Source organism: Hypanus sabinus, chromosome 7 (genome assembly GCF_030144855.1).
Source record: "Hypanus sabinus isolate sHypSab1 chromosome 7, sHypSab1.hap1, whole genome shotgun sequence".
Lineage (NCBI taxonomy): Eukaryota > Metazoa > Chordata > Chondrichthyes > Myliobatiformes > Dasyatidae > Hypanus > Hypanus sabinus.
In genome coordinates this window covers 82,153,075-82,175,258 of record NC_082712.1, presented here as the reverse complement: position 1 = coordinate 82,175,258, position 22,184 = coordinate 82,153,075, and the positions used below count along the sequence as shown (strand labels likewise).

Genomic DNA, 22,184 nt, shown 5'->3' with positions numbered 1-22,184 from the left:
TGCATTTGAATGGATTTGGAAATCCAGTCTATGGAGCTTCAGCTTTAGAACTAGATGCAATGCAGAGAACTACAGGCAACATATGCAAACACAAAAGTCAAACTGCAGCGTTTTGTGTGATTTTCAGCAACTGCAGGATGTCTTGTGTTTTGGACTCTAATAAGCACAACTTCCATCCTTCGTATGACATGGAAGTAGGCAACCGATTCAAATCCTCCTCAGGACCAAAACATTTACTTCCCACCTAATTGTGGTACACGTTGGGCATGACTATTGTATTATACATTATATCTGCTATTTCTTAGGACCAAACTTACTCTCTGTGAAGCACAAAGTTCACATAAGATATAGGTGCAGAATTTAGACCATTTGCCCCATCGAGTCTGCTCCATTATTTCATCATGGCTGATCCATTTTCCCTCTCAGCTCCAATATCCTGCCTTCTCCCAGTATCCTTTCATGTCCTGACTAATCAAATATCGATCAACTTCTGCCTTAAATACATCGAATGATTTGTCCTCCACAGGCATCTGTGACAACAAATTCCACAGATTCACCACTCTCCAGCTAAAGAAATTCCTCATCTTCCTTCCAAAAGGATGCCCCTCTATTCTGAGGCTGTGTCCTCTGTTCTTAGACTCTCCCACCATAGGGAATATGCTCTCCACACATCCACTCTATTGCGGTCTTTCAATATTTGATAAGTTCAATGAGGTCACCCCTCACTCTTCTGAATTCCAGTGAATACAGGCCCAGAGCCATCAAATACTGCATACGATAAGCCTTTCAAAATAGGAATCATTTTTGTGAATCTTCTTTGAACTCTCTCCAATGGAAGTAGGAATAAGTAAAAGAAAACCAAGCACGAAGGGTACATTCTGCCCATGGTTTATATTCAGAAACAACTCACCTGGGTTCCCCTTCTTCACCAACGTTGTCCTCTTCCTCCTCACTGCCACTGTACTCGTATTCTGTCTCCTCTGTTCAAGACACAACATGTCACTATTTCTTTGCAATTATTCTTTGGTCAACAGTTACTTGCATCACACTTAATGAAGCAGTCAGAATAAGCTCATCATTACCTTTCTCACCACGCTTCTTCCGGGTCCGATCAATGTGGTCCTTCAATTGGATGCGTACCTGCCTCTCAGTCGGCTGGTCTCGGATGAAACTGTGCTTTAGCAGCTGATCTGTAGACGGTCTCTGAGTATAATTTTTTATCAGGCAGTTCTCAATAAACTCTATAAACTTCCTTGACCTACCAAAAAAAAAATCATGTTATACAGACACAGATAGAAAATGCTGGATATACTCAGGCCAAACAGCATCTTTGGAGAAAACCACAGAATTAGTATTTAAAGGGATTGCCGTTCATTAGAATTGGTTTATAGATTATGGCAGATGTATGGCGAATTTGCAATCTGTCCAGAGTCATTCCATATATACACATTGGTTAAGGTCTTAACTAGCTGACAATGATCCAGCGTAAAAATTCCTAACATCTGATTCATACACCTAAATTACACTCTAGCCTCGAGGACACAGAGGAGGCTGATGAGGAAGGATCCTCAACTTTGAGGCTTTTCAGTAATGCTGTTTCTAGGTCCTCGGGGTGATCAGTCCTTACTTTCCTGAACTAATGCTAGCAACCCAGTAGAGAATTTTCCTCCCTCATTCCAAAGATGTACAAGTTAGTATGTTAATTCTGGTCAAGAAGGTGCCAGTGAATAAAGCTGCCTCAGGTGACATCTTCCAAGAGAGACCACAAAACTGTTTCTTTCACTTCTTTTATGTCTTCCTTGTCTTTTAAATGTGGTTCTGATACTGTTGGAGCCTGTGGTCTATAGCTTAATAGTATGTTTCTGAGCTGATTAAGCAATCTGGCGCCTTGCTGACTCTGAGAAGGTTCCAGAAGGCAAGCAGCTTTGGAGCTAAGAAGCTTAGAGATGGGGTACGAGCCCATAATAAACTCCATTTCTCGCTGATTAAAGAGTTGAGGAAGATTGTAACATCAAGGCAAGTGTGGAAGGCAAACGAGTGTTCGGCACCGTCTACCAGCCTCTCGCTTGCTGCTGCTGGAGGAGCGTGTCTGCATGTGACTGTCTGACTCCCACCTTTGCTCGCTGCTTTCAAAAGAAGGCCTCTGCATTCAAACAACCTCTCTCCCCTTCAATGCTGTCAAAGGATGGTACTGAAGTTCTGAATCTGTGGTTTGCGGAATGGACTGTAGTTCGATTGGGCCCTTCTGATTTTGCGATTTTATATTCTGTGTTTTTGCTCATTCTTTCTTGTTGCCATTTGCGCAATTTGTTTGTTTTTCTGAACATGGGGGAAGAGATTGATGTTCTTGTTGCTGTTCGCATGTTTTTGCACATGGGGGGGTTGCGGTTGGTCTTGTTGCTGTTGTGCAATTTGTTTAATTTGCATATCTGTGGGGGGGGGGTGACGCTTTTCTTTGGACGGGTTTCATAGTTTTGTTTGTTTCATGGCTACCTGGAGAAGTCAAACCTCAGGGTTGTACACTGTATATATACTTTGATAATAAATGTACTTTGAACTTTGGTCACATGATGTTACTGGTCAGTGTGGGCTTGTTGGGCCGGTTACTGTGCTGTATCTCTACGTACATAAATAAATTCAAGGTCTTTATACCCCAGATAAGGCAAGGGAACTGAGCAAAAGAATTGTAATGTCTTGCAGATGTTAGACCACACATGCCGAATGGGAGCATACTTTGGTCACATAACTGTGTCGGTCAACAAATGGCTGGAAGAAAGCAGGTGATAAACAAATCTGCTTTGTTACAAAGCTTGTTTCTACTGTTTAAAGTTAAGATATTTGCTAAATTAGCACAGGTTGCATTTAATAAGTCACAAACAAATTGGAAGATGTGTAGCCTGGGTGGTTGATGGTTGGGCTGACTTGTTTTCCAGTCTTGGCAATTTACTTGCAAATGTTTCATCACTATATGAGGAGCCATTGTCAGTGCGCTGTTGAATTCTTGGCCTTTATATACTTCTCAATCAGCTGACTGGACACCACTTCCGAAAGTTAATTGTGATGCAAGGAGGAAATCTTGCTGCTGATTGGCTGTGTGGTGAACTTCATGCATTGTAGTCTGGAATTTTGCCTGCACTGGCTCAAACAGGATCGGGATCTACACGTTTGTTTACAGAATTGTTCATGGAAAATCACTCTCCTGAGAATTCTCTTGCATGCCATGTGTTTGTTTGCACCATGATGCCCAGCTGAATCTGTGCCCATCTCGATCTTCATGGTTAGAGACTAGGGAGAAATACTCATGCCACTTAGAGTTGGAAACAGTATTTTCTTTAAGGCATAACTTTGGAATTCAGCACGTTCTGGTAAGAAATGTAGAAAAAGAGGGTTTGTCTAAATGGGCAGGCAGGGCGAGTTTGATGTTTTGTGAGCCACACACTGTAACTGAAATCATAAATTCACTGTGGTCTGAACAGTTCTTGGCATTTTTCAGACAAGACTGCCTCGCATTTCTGATGACAGGCTCTTCAGTGACGGTGGTGTTTAAAAATCACACCACCTCCCCACAGGCAGCTTTTCCTGTAGCATCTGCCAATGATTTCTTGCTAAGTTTACAATGTGCTGCAGTACCCAAACATCAGCTTGGGAGGCAGGACAACGTATGTAGAACCATTCCTCCAAAAATAAACCCGTACCTTTCAGCATGAAACTACTTTGGGCTTGAAGTCAGATTCTTTCCTGATCTATGTAATTTGGAAATTCAATTGCTGTCTAATGAGACCTCTTATATCTGGACTAGCTGGAAAAATGGGCTGAAAATGGCAGATGAAATTTAATGCAAACAAGTGTGAGGTGTTGCATTTCAGTAGGACCAACCAGGGTAGGTTGTATACAGTGAACAGTAGGGCACTGAGGAGTGCTGTAGAACAAAAGGATCTGCGAGTACAGGTCCATGATTCATTGAAAGTGATGTCATAGGTAGGTAGAGTAATAAAGAAAGGTTTTGGTACATTGGCCTTCATAAATCAAAGTTCTGAGTACAGGAAATGGGACGTTATGTTGGAGTTGTATAAAAAATCTGTGATGTCTAATTTGGAGTTTTGTAAGCAGTTTGGTCACCAACCTACAGGAGGTTCCTGAGTTCCTGATAACTCAGGTCTTACAGGAAAGGTTGAAAGAGTATAGAGAAAACTTACAAGGATGTTGCAGGTCTGGAGGACCTGAGTTATAAGGAAAGATTGAACAGGTTCAGACTATTCTATAGAACATTGAAGACTGAGAGGAGATTTGATAGGGGTATACAAAATTATGAGGGGTAGAGATAGGGTAAAAGCCAGTGGGCTTTTGCCACTGAGATTGCATGGGACTACAACCAGAGGTCATGGGTTAAAGGGAACATGAGGGGAAACTTCTTCATTCAGAGGGTCATGAGAGCGTGGAACGAGTTGCCAACTCAAGTGTGCAAGCATGCAAGCTCGATTTCAATGTACAAGAGAAGTCTGGATAGGTACATGGATGGCAGGGTATGGAGGCCTATGGTTGATGGGTATAGGGCAGTTTAAATGGTTCAGCATAGTCCGAAGGGCCTGTTTCTGTGATTCTATTTTGAAGGTGTTGAAAAGTTTTAATAAACTGCACAGGGAAAAGTGCTTCAACCAAAAACATTTTAGTGCATCATTCACTATAAACTTGAATTTTTTTTAAAACAACATTTATTAACTTCAGTAAGCTCAGATTTTCATTACAGCTGGAGATCTAGAAAACTGGATCCCACCTGGATCATTCTATTTAAAGGTGAGCCCCTTGAGGACTCAAATCTTCAAATTTTAGGGCAAAAAAGGAACAGTTGTCTGGATTCCCTGCACTGGACAAGCTCATTTGATGTTGATAACCAGATCAGATGCTGAAATGGGAAATCTAAAGGCAATCACATTTTCCTGGGCATGATCTGAATGTCAAATTTTCAAGGTTCAAGTACATTTATTATCCAAGAATGTATAAGTTATACATCCTTGAGATTTGATTGCTCACAGGTAGCCATAAAGCAAGAAACCTGAAAGAACCTAATTTAAAGAAAAAGATAAAAAAGACCAACATCTGATGTGAAAGAGAAAGAACATAAACACACACATCTTACAAATAATTGAAGTGAACAACAGCACTTCAAGCTAAAAATTGAGCCCTCAGATCTGAACCCCAAAGCCTCTCTCATCAGTTCATCATATTAGCGGGCACGGAGCCCAGCAGCTGGCGCAGTCTTCATAGCCTCAGTGACATGAAGATTACCACTGTGAAGAAGGAGCGAAATTGGCTCACGTCTTGACCGACCCTGTCTTTTTGGTCTGCCTGGGCCAGATTAAAAGGCAGGGTGTTGGGTGACCAGAGGCTAGGGGCTGGCCTGGTTCTGCTCACTGTTCTGTGACAGTTACTCCGCTCTGCACTGAACTGAGGGTATGTGGCCTGCCCTGGCTTCGTGTCTGTGGTCCCTCGACACTCTGAATTTTATTTGCTTACTTTTATCATTTGCATGATTTTATTTTTTTCTTGCACAATGGGTGTTTGACAGTCTTTTTTTTAAAAAAATGGGTTCTTTTGGGTTTCTTTGTTTTGTGGCTGCCTGTTTCAGGTCATAGGTTAAGGGTAAAATGTTAAGGGGAAACTTCTTCACTCAGAGTGGTGAGAGTGTGGAACGAGCTGCCAGCACAAGTGGTACATGCCAGCTCAATTTCAATATTTAGAAGTTTAGATAGGTACATGGCTGGTTGGTGTATGAAGGGCTATGGTCCCAGTACAGGTCGATGGGAGTAGGCAGTTTAAATGGCTCTGCATAGACTAGATGGGCCAAAGGGCCTATTTCAGAGCTGTACTTCTTTATAACAATGTAAGGGGACGAATGTATACATAGGTTGATAATAAATGCACTTTGAACTTAATAAGTACATTGCAAAACTATTTACTGACTAGAATGAAGTAAACCATAGGCTCTGTGCTTGGGTGACCCATCACTTTAAGTGTTTTATCATTACCTAGAGCATCCCAAATTCCTAAGTGGATGCAGAGTGGCCAGATCTGGCTACATTTCTTTCTTGTTGGAATTCCTTGCTCTGATGGTGACGCAAAGACACATCCTAGGAATTGCTGGGACACCTCACCAGTGATATAACCTGTGTTCATCAGGTGACTCAAGCTCTTTCAACATCAGATGCTCTAAGCCCAGGCGACCCAGCCAGGGTTGATCAGGCCCCAGCTTGTGTCCCAGCAACACTGGCCCACGGGACACACCTCTTGATCTATAGCCATCTGGAAGCTCACTCAGCAGCCTCCGTGACAGTCCAGATGGCTTTTTTTTTTATTGCAGCCCCCAAAATGCCAAGGAGAGAGTAGGTTCTGCACAACAAGCAGCCAGCAAAACCTTCACACAACACCTCTGTAGGCTTCTAAACTTTTCATTTAAATTTCTTCCCCTCCCCCCCTTTTCTAAAAAAGCGATATTAACTTTGCTAGAGAATTCACTTATCATCTGTCAGTCTACCTTTTATCTAACAATCTACATGCTCTGGATACAGTGATGCACTTCACCAGCTAGTGACAGAGACACAAGAGAGACCTTGCTATCACTATTTGATGCCCTTTATGTTCCTTTCTATTCTTTTGCACCTTGTTGAACACACCCAGGTACCTCCATCTCTCAAATGGAGAAAGACTAACATATTTTCTAACTAAAAAGCACACAGGACATTTCATTCCTAATCACCACACCATGTCATCACTTACCATTTCTTAGATTTTAATCTTGGAGGGGGATTTCTTGGAATAAGGAATAAGGCCCGCATTGGATGCATGTCACACAGAGCTGAAGCAAAGCATAAAGGAAATTAATTGTAGAGATAATATCTCTTTGCCCACAATAGCAATAAACAATTCCACCAATTTCTCCACATTAAACCGGTTAGAGATCTTGTGAAATTTTGTACCCTTTGTTCTAATCATGCATGCGTAGAAACTTCAAAGCTACTAACAGACTTTATTTTTCCCATGTTTGTTTTGCTACTCTTGGACAATCAGTTAGATAAACCCAGCAAATGCAGAAACTGGTTGGTGAAGGGCAAGGCATGAAGACTGCAAATCCTAAGACGTAGGAGCAGAATAAGCCCACTGAGCTTGCTCCGCCATTTCATCATGGCAGATCCATTTCCCTCTCAATCCCATTCTCCTGCCTTCTTCCCATAATCTTTCATGCCCCGACTAATCAAGAATCTATCAACCTCCACCTTAAGTGCACCCAGTAATCTGGGCTCCACAACCGCCTGTGGCAACGAATTCCACGTATTCACCGCCCTGGCTAAAGAAATTCTTCATCACTGTTCTAAATGGATGTCCCTTTATTTTGAGGCTGTGCCCTCTGGTCCTAGACTCCCCCACCAAAGGAAACATCCTTTTCAAATCCACTCTATCTGGGCTGTTCAACATTTCACCCCTACCCATTCTTCTAAGTTCCAGTGAGTACAATTCCAGCAGCCTTCAATCGCTGCTCATATAACCTTTTCATTCCCGGAATCATTCTTGTGACACTCCTCTAAACCCTCTTCAATCACATCCTTTCTTAGATGAGGGGCCCAAAACTGCTCACAATACTCCAAGTGAGCCCTCACCAGAGCTTTATAAAGCCTCAACATTACTTTCTTACTTTTATAGTCTAGTCTTCTTGAATGGAATGCAAACATTACATTTGTCTTCCTCACCACCGGTTCAATCTTTATAACCACACAGTTTAGCAATGAATGCACTCGTATGTTTTCTGCTGGTTTCCCACCCAAAAGAGTTGGGAGGAGGAAGAATTACAGGCTTGGGTGAAAGGCAAACAGCCTCATGTCTCAAAAAGTAACACTTCCTCCTCTCCTCCCCATCCCATTATTTTTAGCTCCAAACAAGGATCAGAAGTTGAAATAGTGAATAATTTCACTTGTCAATATTTTCAAAGGATCCATCTTGGACCCAACATATCGAACAGCCACAAAGGCAACATGACTTTATTTCATTAGGAGTTTGAGGAGATTTGGTATGCCATCAAAGACACTCAAAAATTACTACAGATAGAGAGCATTCTAACTGGCTGCATCACTGTCTGGTATGGGGGGGGGGGAGGGGGATAATACACAGGATCGTATTAAGCTGCAGAGAAATGTACACTTAATCAGCTCCATCATGGGCACTAGCATCTGTAATATCCAGAACATTTTCAAGGAGTGGTGCCTCAAAACATCATTAAGGACTCCCATCACCCAGATCATACCCTCTTCTCGTTGCTGCCATCAGGAAGTAAGTACAGGAGCCTGAAGCCACACACTCAATGATTCAATGATTTCTACTGTCAAAATGAATCCAAACTCAGATTGGAAGAGCTACACCTTATATACCAGCTGGGTAGCCTCCAACCTGATGGCATGAACATTGGCTTCTTTAACTTCCATTAATGCCCCTCTTCCCCTTCTTACCCCATCCCTGACATATTTAGTTGTTTTTTTCTCTCTCTCTGCCCATCACTCTGCCTGTTCTCCATCTCCCTCTGGTGCTTCCTCCCCCCCCTTCTTTCTCCCGAGGCCTCCCATCCCATGATCCTTTCCCTTCTCCAGCTCTGTATCACTTTCGCCAATCACCTTTCCAGCTCTTTGCTTCATCCCACCCCCTCCGGTCTTCTCCTATCATTTCACATTTTCCCCCTCCCCCCACTACTTTTAAATCTCTTAGTATCTCTCCTTTCAGTTAGTCCTGACGAAAGGTCTCAGCCCAAAACGTCGACAGCGCTTCTCCTTATAGATGCTGCCTGGCCTGCTGTGTTCCACCAGCATTTTGTGTGTGTTGTTCAATGATTCAAGAACAGTTTCTTCCCTTCTGCCATCTGATTTCTGAATGGACACTGACTCATGAACACTACCTTACTAATTTTTTTAAATTTTTATTTTTTGCACTACTTATTTAACTATATATATTCAAATTTTTTCTATTATTATGTATCACTTCATACTGTCGCTGTAAAGTTAAGAAATTTCATGACACATGCCGGTGTAATTAAACCTGATCTTGATTATTAGAGGAGGAAGAATTACAAACTAGCAATTTCATATCTCAAGAAGCAAAAACTTCCTCCTCTTCTCCCCACCCCTCAATCCTGTCACGTTAGCTCCAAATACAGTATCTGAACGTTAATACAAAACTGGGCTTAGTGCCAAACTCTTAATCCCAGTTGTGTCATCTCAGAGTCAAATTGACTCTAAAATAGAATATTCAACTAAAATTCATACATGCAGAACTGAAAGTAATAGATTTTTATTTCCATTAAAAGGAAATCAAGTCACTTAAGACTAGGGCATTAGGTACTCATACTCATGGGAAACTATGATTTGGGCAAATTTACTTCTGAAAAGCTGATGTTTATTGCCCAAGATAGGAAACATATTGAGCCAGTCCAGAGCACTCAGAGGCAATGAGATTTGGTGACCATGGAGTGTTTTATAAACTCATAAGCTAACTTAGTATTCTCATCAGTCTGACAGCTTCCATGGTCACACTTATGGAGTAACTCAGCAGGCCAAGCAGCGTCTACAGAAAAAAAGTACAGTCAACGTTTTAGGCCAAGATCCTTCGTCAGAACTGGGGGAAAAAATTGAGGAGTGGATTTAAAAGATTGGGGGGGGGGGATAGAGAAACACCAGGTGAGGGGTGAAACTGGGAGGAGGAGGAGGAGGAGGGATGAAGTAAAGAGCTGGGAAGTTAATTGGTGAAAGAGACTAAAGGCCATGAAAGAAAGAAAGAAAGAAAGAAAAGGAGGAGGAGCACCAAGGGAGATGGGTGAGCAAGCTAAGATGAGAGGGGGAAAAGGGGGTGAGAAATAGTGAAGGGGGTTGAAGTTGAGGGCATTATTGGGAGTTTGAGAAATTGATGGTCATCCCATTAGGTTGGAGGCTACACAGATGGAATACAATTCCTCCAACCTGAGTGTGGCCTCATCACGACAGTGGAGGAGGCCAAGGATAGACATATCAGAATGGAAATGAGAAGTGAAATTAAAATGGGTGGTCACTGGAAGATTCTGCTTGTTCTGGAGGACAAAGCATAGAAGCTTGATGAAGTGGTCTCCTAATCTATATTGGGTCTCACTGACATACAGGAGAACACTGAACACAGTAAATAACCCCAACAGACTCACAGGTGAAGTGTTGCCTCACCTGGAAGGACTGTTTCGGGGCCTGAATGGTACTGAGGGAGCAGGCATAGGGCAGGTGTGTCACTTGTTCTGCTTGCAAGGATATGTGCCAGGAGGGAGATCAGTCGGGAGGGATGAGTGGACAAGGGAGTCATGTAGGGAGTGATCCCTGCGGAATGCAGAAAGTGGGGGTGAGAGGGAAAAATTTGCTTGGTGGAGGGATAAAGCCCAATATACACAGTATATTTTACAATTTTAAAAAAAATCTCTCAGAATACCAATAATCATTATTCATCACATTGCAACTACTTACAATAAGGGTGATAGTTATATTAGCATTTCATTCACCTGTTCAAGTGATACAGAATGATAACATGGAGACAAGGAGACTACAGATGTTGGAAATCTGGAGGAATACACAAAATGCTTGAGGAAGTCAGCAAGCCCGGCAGCATTTATGAAGAGAAATGGGAAGTCGACCTTTCAGGTCAGGACCTACCATCGGTTTAGGTCTACTCCCCATTCCACTCCACTGATGCTGCCTGACAGGATGGTGACAAGTTTAAAGGATAAGAGTTAAGTGGCACTTCATTTGCCCAACGTTGAACTTATTACAGTGAGTTCACTGTAATTACCCATGGTGAACTCTTAAATGTTAAGAGTTATGCTCTGGTCCTTTCCACATGATATGAAAAAGTATAAAGAGAGACACAATGGACTGCAGAGGATGGAATCTTTAGTTGTACACAATCACTAGAGGAGCTCAGCAGGTCAGGCAGCATTTGAGGGAGGAAATGGACAGTCATCATTTTGGGTCATGACTCTTCATCTGGATCGAAAGAAAGTGGGGAGATAGCCAAAGGTGGAAGGAAGGGACACCAGTCCTCACAGAGGGATCAGAAGTAGAAACTGGGTGTCAATGTCTCTTGAGGATCTACCCTGGGCCCAACATATCGATTCAGTTACAAAGAAGACACAACAGGGGCTATATTTCATTAGAAGTTTGAGGAGATTTGGTATGTCACCAAAGACACTTGCAAATTTTTACAGATATACCATGAGGAGCATTCCAACTGGCTGCAATATGGTCTGGTATGATGGGGCGGTTCCTCCACAGGATCGAAAGAAGCTGAGAATCTGCAGGGAGTTGTGAAGTCAGTCAGCTCCATCATGGGCACTAGCCTCCCTAGCATCAAGGACATCTTCAAGGAGTGATGCCTCAGAAAGTCAGCATCCATCATTAAGGACACCCATCACCCACGACATGCCCTCTTCTCAATGCTACCATTACAGAGGAGGTACAGGAGCCTGAAGGCATACACTCAAAGATTCAGAAGTAGTTTCTTCCTCTCTGCTATCAGATTTGTGAATGGACATTGAACCCATTGAACCTCACTACTTCCCCCCCCCACTACTGTTGGAAACTTGTTCATAAAGAGATGGAAGTCATGCTACTGTCCTAACCCAGATGTAATTCTACTTGGAGATCTGCTTCACTTTGAGGATGTATATGGTAAACCCCACAAGAGATTACCAGAACATTAAGAGTTAACTGTGCTGACAGGTTGCAGAGTGAAGACTTGTATTTAGTCAACCACAAGAATGATTTAATTGAAACGTTAAAGATGTTTGAAGGAGGTTGGCAGGGCAAACGGAAACCATTTCCTCTGGCAAAAATCCCAGAATATTGGGATATAACCTTGCTTCTTCACACAAACCCCTCTCCTAAGATTTGCTGATGGTAGGAATCAACTATAAATTTAATGCACCATGTATTTTGTCAGGCAAAGGTACCAAGGGATACAGAAACAAGAAAAAGCATTTTGTGTGTGTTGTTCTGAACTTGCAGCATCTGCTGACTTTCTCAAATTTAAAATATGAGATAATTGGTTTATTAGCGAATAGTTCAGGAATACAGGAAAAAGTTTGCAAGTAACACAAACAAAATGCTGGAGGAACTCAGCAGACCAGACAGCACTTATGGAAGAGTAAACAGTTGACATTTCGTGTCCTTCATCAGGACTTTGCAAGTAAGCTTTCTCCACTGAGGGTGGGTGGGACTACAACTGGAGGTCATGTGTTAATAGTGAAAGGTGAAAATTTTAACACAGCAACATGAGGGAAAACTTCTTCACAGAGTGTTGAGAATGTGGAATGAGTTGCCAGCACAAGTGGTGCATGTGAGCTTGATTTCAATGTTTAAGAGAAGTTTGGATAGGTACATGGATGGTAGGGATATGAAGGGCTATGGTCCCGATGTAGGTAGATGGGACTAGGCATTTTTAATGGTTGAGCATGGAATAGATGGACTGAAAGGCATGATTCTATGCTGTACTTTTCTATGAGTCCGTGACTCTAAGAGGGGAAAAATGCCAATTTGAAGGAAAATACACCGTGAAGTTGTGTAACAGTGGAGTAGAGGTGTAATTACCAGCATTTTTACTTCTTTGTTTTCAATTTTAATTCTTGCTGTATTTGTCTTTATTTGTGTAAAAACTGGCTATGATATTTACCCATTTGTATTGCCAAGGGTGAAATTAACAAAGAAAATGCTATATGGCAGGAATCCCAACGCACTGGCATGGTGAAGGATCAAATTAATTGGAGAGGCTAAGTGTTTCATTCAGCTGAGCAGTTCCAAAATAAACTTGGTTTAATCAAAGATTTTACCCTGGTTCCTTCAGTAAGCTCCAACTCAGTGACTCTAAAGTGATCACAGAAGGATTATTAGAGTCATGGAGAAGTACAGCACAGAAACAATTTAGTCTAGGCCGAACCGTTTAAACTGCCTAGTCCCAGCAACCTGCAATGGAACCACGTCCCTCCATACCCCTACCATCCATGAACCTATCCACACTTCTCTTAAATACTGAAATTGAATTCACAAGCAGCAGTGTGCTGGCAGCTCATTCCACACTCTCACCACTCTGACTGAATAATTTTCCCCTCATGTTCCCCTTAAACTTTTCACCATTAACACATGACCTCTAGCTGTAGTCCCACCCAACCCCAGTGGAAAAAGCCTGCTTGCATTTACCCTATCTATACCCTTATAACTTTGTATACCTCTATCAAATCTCCTCTCAATCTTCTATGTTCTAAGGAATAAAATCTGAACTTATTCAGTCTTTCCTTTATAATTTAGGTCCTCCAAATTTGACAAAATACTTGCAAATTTTCTCTATACTCTTTCAACATTATTTCGATCTTTCCTGTAGCTAAGGTGACCAAAACTGCACACAGTACTCCAAATTAGGTCTCACCAACGTCTTATACAATTTCAACATAACATTCAATCTCCTGTACACAATACATTGATTTATGAAGGCCAAAGAGTCTAAATCTGTCTCTACAACCCTATTCTCATTATTAATTCTGTACTAAAAAGAACGCTTGCCAAAAGACGGTCGCATTGGCAAAATATGCAAAAGATCAAAATGAAATCAATAAGATCAATCTGGATAGACAGGGTCTGATTAGGAATAAACAGCATGGATTTGTGTGTGGAAGGTCATGTTTGACAAATCTTATTGAATTTTTTGAAGAGGTTACGAGGAAAGTTGAAGAGGGTAAAGCAGTGGATGTTGTCTATATGGACTTCAGTAAGGCCTTTGACAAGGTTCCACACGGAAGGTTAGTTAGGAAGGTTCAACTGTTAGGTATTAATAATGAAGTAGTAAAATGGATTCAACAGTGGCTGGATGGGAGGTGCCAGAGAGTAGTGGTGGATAACTGTTTGTCAGGTTGGAGGCCGATGACTAGTGGTGTGTCTCGGGGATCTGTACTGGGTCCAATGTTGTTTGTCATATACATTAATGATCTGGATGATGGGGTGGTAAATTGGATTAGTAAGTATGCAGATGATACTAAGGTAGGTGGCATTGTAGATAATGAAGTAGGTTTTCAAAGCTTGCAGAGAGATTTAGGCCAGTTAGAAGAGTGGGCTGAATGATGGCAGATGGAGTTTAATGCTGATAAGTGTGAGGTGCTACATTTTGGTAGGAATAATCCAAATAGGACATACATGGTAAATGGTAGGGCATTGAAGAATGCAGTAGAACAGAGTGATCTAGGAATAATGGTGCAAAGTTCCCTGAAGGTGGAATCTCATGTGGATTGGGTGGTGAAGAAAGCTTTTGGTATGCTGGCCTTTATAAATCAGAGCATTGAGTATAGGAGTTGGGATGTAATATTAAAATTGTACAAGGCATTGGTAAGGCCAAATTTGGAGTATTGATTACAGTTCTGGTCACCGAATTATAGGAAAGATATCATCAAAATAGAGAGAGTACAGAGAAGATTTACTAGAATGTTACCTGGGTTTCAGCACCTAAGTTACAGGGAAAGGCTGAACAAGTTAGGTCTTTATTCTTTGGAGCGTAGAAGGTTGAGGGGGGACTTGATAGAGGTATTTAAAATAATGAGGGGGATAGATAGAGTTGACATGGATAGGCTTTTTCCATTGAGAGTAGGGGAGATTCAAACAAGAGGACATGAGTTGAGAGGGGGCAAAAGGTTAGGGGGCAAAAGTTTAAGGGTAACACGAGGGGGAATTTCTTTACTCAGAGAGTGGTAGCTGTGTGGAACGAGCTTCCAGTAGAAGTGGTAGAGGCAGGTTTGGTATTGTCATTTAAAGTAAAATTGGATAGGTATATGGACAGGAAAGGAATGGAGGGTTATGGGCTGAATGCGGGCCAGTGGGACTAGGTGAGTGTAAGCGTCGGCACGGACTAGAAGGGCCGAGATGGCTTGTTTCCGTGTTGTAATTGTTATATGGTTATATGGAAAGCAGACACTACTGAAAATGTATAACAGTTCATCTTGTATCTGAAGAGCAGTTAATGGATCAGGAGAATGACCTTCCACCTGAACCTGAAAGCTGATGCTGACTGAACTGAGGAGAATTTCTCCATCAACATGTGGGTTGCTGGGTGGAGCAGCTTGTTGCTCCATGCTATATGTGTAAATAAAGGGCACCGTGGTAGTATAGCAATTAGCATGACACAATTACATTTTGGAGGATCAGGGTTCAAATCTGGCACAGCCTGCAAGACATTTGTACGTTCTTCCCATGGGCACCCGAGTTTCCAGGAATACTCCGGATTCCTCCCACAGTACAAAGATGTGCCAGTTAGTAGGTTAATTGGTCATTAGGCTAGGGTTAAATAGGCAGATTTCCAGGCAGAGCTGGAAGGGCCTTTGCTCCATGCTATATCTCTAAAAACAAAACAGGATGCTTAATCCTGATGAAGATTCTTGGGCTGAAACGTTGACTGTTTACTCCTCTCCACAGATGCTGCCTGACCTGCTGAGTTCCTTCACCATTTTGTGTGTGTGTTGCTCTGGATTTCCAGCATCTGTAGAATCTCTTGTGTTTAGTATTTCTATTATTTCCTTCTTTCCCCACTTCAACTTTCTAGTGTCTACAGGACTGAGCTTTCAAGGTAGTGCAGATGGTGATCTTTTCCTTTCCCTAACCCTGGTTAAAGAAAAACTTACGTGGAGCGCCTTCTGCCATTTCAATTGCAGTAATTCCCAAAGACCAAATGTCACTCTGCAAATAGATCAAACAAATAGAGTTAGGAGAGAGGTAAGAACTGGTTGTTCACGTTATGAAAAGAACATTGTTTCCCCTTTACTCACTGTATATTGTTAAATCACTTTAAATAAAACACAAACTAATTTGTTTATGCTTAAAAGGAAAAAACTTGCACAATGTACTACTGTTATATTTATTCACCCTTGCACTGGTGCCAGTATCTTCATCTTCAGTATGTCACCAAAGACTCTAGCAAATTCTCACAGATGTATCATGGAGAGCATCCTGACTGGCTGCATCACTGCCTGGTATGGGAACTGTACCTCCCTTAATCACAGGACTCTGCAGAGAGTGGTGCCAATAGCCCAGTGTATTTGTAGTTGTGAACTGCCCATGATTCAGGACACTTACAAAGACAGGTGTGAAAAAAGGGCCTGAAGGATCATTGGAGACCCAAGTCAACCCAACCACAATTCATTCCAGCTGCTACCATCTGGGAAAAGGTACTGCAGCATTAAAGCCAAGACCAACAGGCTCCAGGACAGCTTCTTCCACCAGGCCATCAGTCTGATTAACTCATGCTGATTTGAGTGTATTTCTATGTTACATTCACTGTTCTATTTATTATAAATGATTTTAAATTACTATGATTGCACACTGCACATTCAGATGGAGACGTAACAAAAATGTTTACTCCTCATGTATGTGAAGGATGTAAAAGATAAAGACCATCATCTGGTTTGGATGCTCCAAAACACAATACTGAAAGAAGCTGTAGAGGGATTGGAGACTCAGCCACTTCCATCGTGGGCAAGACCCTCCCCACTATCGAGCACATTTTCAAAATGCGGTGCCTTAACAAGAGGGCACTCTCTATTAAGGACCCTCACCATCTGGGACATGGCCTCTTTCATTTACTACCATCAGGGAGGGTGTACAGGAGCCAGAAGACCCACACTCAACATTTTACGAACAGCTTCTTTCTCTCCACTATCAGATTTATGAATCATCTGTAAAGACACGAACACCATCTCACTACTCCTCTTTTGCATGATTAATTATTTTATTATGTCTTGCACTGTGCTGCTGCCATGAAACATTTAATGACACATGTCAGTGATAATAAACCTGAAACTGATTTTTATTTTGCATCCATGCAAGTGTGGAAGTGGTAGTTGTGAAGTGGTAGTGTGGTAGCGTAGTGGGTAGTGTTGGTCATTCTCACTTTGAGCTTCCACCGCTGGCTTGCAGTCTTGGAAAAGGAGAGTATTTCCCTGCCTCTCCAACAGCACACCTCACGTAGGGTCTCTTTGCTGGCAACACATGGAAACTGAACTCCTTTTAGACGGGCTGAACAAGAGAGGATGGGGAGGAGATCTGGACCCTGCACAGGTAGTATGCAGGCCTACCGGCATGTGGACATGACCTGGTGCACACGAACCAGGTCCCCAACTATGGGTAAATCACCCCACTGCCTGTGGGTAGCCTCGGGAGAGACAAAGGTTATGGGAGTAAACCCAGGCAGCAAATCTGGAGTGGACATCATTGAACATCGTTCCAGCAGCTCCTGCAGCCAAGCTGGTACCAAACATATTGCTTCATTTTCCTTTGGACTACACTGGTTATGATGAGAGGAGGATCATGACGACTGGTCATCTCACAATTTCCATACCTTCCATCCAGGCTTGTGATGTGATGATATAATTTATATAAGTAGTATATAATTTGTTAATTTAAGCTTGGTACTTAAGAGGGACATCCATTTAGAATGGAGATGAGGAGGAATTTCTCTAGTCAGAGTGGTGAATCTGTGGAATTTGTTGCCACAGGCAGCTGTGGGAGGCCAAGTCACTGGGTATATTTAAGGCAAAGTTTGATAGATTCTTGATTCATCAGGGCATGAAGGGATACAGGGAGAAATTAGGAGATTGAGGCTGAGAGGGAAATGGTAGAGTAGACTCAATGGGCCAAATGGCCTAATTCAGCTCCTATATTTTATGGTCTTAATTTGTCCTCATGCTTGTCTTGTAATGTATTGGTTGCTTAATTTTCATAGCCTTTATACCCTGTGTGTCTACGTCTATAACAACAAACAAAGGACAATATATTTGAAATGATAAAGATACACTTGACAAGTGCAGGACACTAAACTGAACTGATGGACAATGAAAGAGAGAGAGAGGTCGACTGTAAAACCCGCGCACAGAGAGAACTGATAGGTTGACTTAGCACAAAGAGAGACCATTCAGGATTTTTCTCTCTTTCTCTTACACACACACACAAATTGATTTCTGGGATATTGTACATAATTTGCGGGCGTCAGGGAGCCGCTATCAATATGCAGTAGATGCCCGGAACTTCTGGGAGAGGTGGGATTCTGACATGCCATCGTTATATGCCGTGTAGTATGACATGGGCAGTTGTGGATTTCCATGACCATGATTGTTCTGGGCAACTTTTTCCACACAAGTGGTTTGCCATTGCCTTCTGGGTAGCGTCTTTACAAGACAGGTGACCCCAGTCATTATCAATACTCTTCAGAGAATGTCTGTCTGGTGTCAGTGGTCACAGAACTAGGACTCATATGACCATCCGCCATCTGCTCCCATGGCTTCATGTGACCCTGATCAGGGTGAGGGGTGTGTCTAAGCATGTGCCACACCTTGCCCAAGGGTGACCTACAGCCTAGCGAAGGGAAGGAGTGCCTTACACCTCCTTTGGTGGAGACATATCTCCACGCTATCACCCAGAAGATACACTAAACATAAACAAACCAAATACAGCATCATTTGCACAACTTTTGTCACAAACTCGAGATGTCTCAATGTACTTCAAGTTCAACCAAGCACTAATCTGTAATATGCATCTATTCATGGGACATGACTTTTCTGTCAAGGCCAGCAATGACTGACCACCTACAACTGATAGGGAGCTGGAGGTCACATCGAAGCAAAGCAGGAAAGATACACTCTGAGACATTTAATGATTCACAAAGTACACCAATTTTACTACTCAGCACAGCATTCTGGATTAATGGTTTAGATCACTGGATACCACTCTAGTACACGTTATGCATGGGTAATGAATGGGTTCTATCTTTCCCGATGTCTTGTTGACTTGATCCATAAGTCAGAAAATAAACAAATTCTCTTGATTATGGCAACCATACCTCCACAATATTATACTGAATGGCAAGAAGCTGCAGAGGGTTACAGACTTAGCCAACTTCATTAGAACAACTCTCCCCACTGTTGAGGACATCATTGAGAGGTGATGCTCAAAAAGACAAATCTATCATTGACCCTCACCATCAGGACATGTCCTGTATTCATTACTACCATCAGTAAGGAGGCACAGGAGCTTAGGGACTCATATTCAATAATTCAAGAACAGCTTCTTCAATCAGATTTCAGAATGATCTATGAACAGCACCTCATTACTCCTTCTGTTTACAATATTTATTTTGTAATTTACAGATTTTTGTGCCTTTGCTCTGCAGTGCTGCTGAAAAACTACTAATGTTAGTAATAATAAATCCGATTCTAAAGCACACAAGATCAATTACAATGGACAACAAAGATTTTGCTTCCTGAATACTGTTGGGTGTAGCCTATGGAATTTAGGCTGCTGATCATGAAAATCACCATGAAATTCCCCTATCATGCACCACTTTCTCCCAAAATTGCCTATCTTTGTTATTTCATTTCATAATTCAAGTACGAATAACTGATGACAAGATTAAGGTATTGATTTTGTTGATCCACAAATCAAACAGGTCATCACTGACAGGCAATTCAAAGAACTAGTGGGACCGGAGAAAATCACATGGAAGGCATTCAAGGATGCTGTTGAAAATTTTCTTGGCAACTACAGAGCACCAAGCTATGTGCAGCTGGTTGACAAAATACCTCAAGCATTTAAAACCATGAAATGCAACATGTAACTAAAGATTAATTTTCTGCACTCCAATTTAGACTTCATCTCTGCAAATCTTGATCCTGTCAGTGACAAACATGGTGAAAAGTTTCACCAGGACATTGTAGTCCTGGAGAAATAGTATCAGAGCAACTGGAATCCATCAATCCTGGCTGATTGTTTTTGGAGACTTAAGCGAGAAGCCTCAGACACTGATTATAAAACCAAAATCAACAAAAAAAGTTGTAGCTTAGTTGAACTATTGCAAAAAGTCAGCACAGTTATGCAAATAATCATATTATTTTCAATAAGTTAATTTTTTGTTTCTCCAAATTCCTACATGATGCAAGTAGGCAGCCTATCATAAAAAAGAATTTCTGAGGAAGCAACAGTTTCAAAAAAATTTGTTCTTCAGTGACATTAAAAGTGTAACAAGTGAGGAAACTAGCTTCTACCATTTGCAGGAGTGAATGTATCTATAAACATTGGACTTCTGAATTTAGTAATATTATGGTAGCATGTTTGTATGAAGGATGCTCCATAAATTGGTCATTACTTACCCAGGGACAGCTTGTGACTTAAGCACAATGCTTAGGTACCTAATAAGACCGGAAGACAATCGGAGCAGAATTAGGCCATTTGGCTCACTGGGCCTGCTCCATAATTAGTTCACAGTTGATTCATTTTCCTTCTCAGCCCCAATTTGGGAGGATTTAAGGGAGGGGGCACAGTTGATAAAATTAACAGGAGATGAACACGATTGGCTGCATTATACATTTAAATCTGGGCAATTTGCTTTAAGGGAACATCTCTGAGAACTGATGTTACACCTTGCTTTGTGCATGGTCTGCATTCGTACATACCCTATAATCATAAGTGGCATCAGGATTTTCATCACATGCTATCACTTCAGGAGCCATCCAATATGGGGTTCCGATGAATGTGTTCCTCCTTCCGACAGTCCTGTCGAGTTGAGCACTCACACCAAAATCAACTGCAAAATGAAAGGGAAATCACCACTATTAGATGAACAGCAGAAACATTTCATAAAAACAACTTAGATTTACGCTGACACAGTCCTTTTTAGTTATAAATCTAGAAATCTTCAGTATTTCATTTTGAATTTTAAACACATAATATACACACAACACACAAAAACACTCATTGTATTAATGTTGGTATTCCCTAAAAGTTAATTTGCAGGTTGAGTTGATGGTGAGGAAGGCAAATGCAATGTTAGCATTCACTTCAAGAGGAAAAGAATGTAAAAGCAAAAATGTAATGTTGAGGCTTCATAAAGCACTAGTGAGGCCTCAGTTGGAGTATTGTGAGCAGTTTTGTGCCCCTTATCTAAGAAAGGATGTGCTGACATTGGAAAGGGTTCAGAGGAGATTCATGAGAATGATTCTGGGAATGAAAGGTTTATTATATGAGGAGTGTTTGATGGCTCTGGGCCTGTACTCACTGAAATTCAAAAGAATCGGGGGGGGGAGGGGGGAATGAAGGAATGAAACCTACTGAATGTTGATAGATTGGATGTGGCAAAGGAGTCTAGAACCAGAGGACACAACCTCAGAAAAGAGGGGCATCCATTTAGAACAGAGATCGGGAATTTCTTTAGCCAGAGAGAGGTGAATCTGTGGAATTCATTGCCACAGGCTGCTGTGGAGGCCAAGTCATTGGGTATATTTAAAGGCAGAGGTTGATAGATTCCTATTAGTCATGATGTTAAAGGTTATGGGGAGAAAGCAGGAGGTTGGGGCTGAGAGGGAAATAGACTAGCCACAATGAAGTGGTGGAATAGATTTAATGGCCAAATGGCCTAATTCTGCTCCAATATCCTAAGCTCGTTTGCTTTTCATTTGAGCACACTGATATTAGTCACCCCATTCCTACATAAGGATAAATATCACCAGGAAACAAGAGCAACAAGCAGGGAACTTACTCACTTGACTTTTCTTAAGTTTTGTGCTAAATCTGTTGCATATAGTCTAGCATCTATGATTTGGACTGTTTCAGACATTGATGCTTCCAATGTCTTGGAGAACAGAAGTTTACTCAGCAAGTGGGATCTAGTCTCTTACAACAATTAGGGGTAAAAAAAACTCCAGAGATCCATCATCAAGCTGGAGGGATTTCTGATGCTGTTTCACCACTGCAGTATCTGGAAAAAAAATATATGACTTCATTTGTAGTCCTTGGCTGGGCTCAAATTTATGGAGAGGTCTCCTCAGATCAGGTCACTCAACTTGCTGCAGGTTTATTTTTTTCTGTGCAGAGCAAAGATTTTTTGAAAAATCTCAACCATTCTTTTCATTGTTGATTTAGCGCAACAGATGTAGGTGCCGAGCATTAGAGTCAATTGTACACACTGAAGCCATTGCAAGGGGTTGGAGTACTGAAATAAAGAAGCATTAATACAAATGTAGAGCTGATACAGAATTATTACAAATAAGAGCTAAGATGTACCAAGAGTAACACAATCATAGCTTTGGTCTTTTATTTAAGGAAGATGTACCATTTTGG

General features: G+C 41.7%; 1 protein-coding gene across 2 annotated transcripts in view; it reads right to left on the bottom strand.

Moving 5' to 3' along the window:
* The window catches only part of LOC132396903 (misshapen-like kinase 1), a 326,920-nt gene that overhangs the window by 104,964 nt on the left and 199,772 nt on the right, over positions 1 to 22,184 (bottom strand). For both annotated transcript variants that reach the window (XM_059974976.1, XM_059974977.1), the window contains exons 7-11: positions 20,522 to 20,652; positions 15,704 to 15,758; positions 6,775 to 6,853; positions 1,083 to 1,258; positions 911 to 980 (exon numbers count right to left, since the gene is read on the bottom strand). In XM_059974976.1, the coding sequence (XP_059830959.1) occupies positions 911 to 980; positions 1,083 to 1,258; positions 6,775 to 6,853; positions 15,704 to 15,758; positions 20,522 to 20,652 (511 nt within the window). The remainder of the gene's footprint in view (positions 1 to 910; positions 981 to 1,082; positions 1,259 to 6,774; positions 6,854 to 15,703; positions 15,759 to 20,521; positions 20,653 to 22,184) is intronic.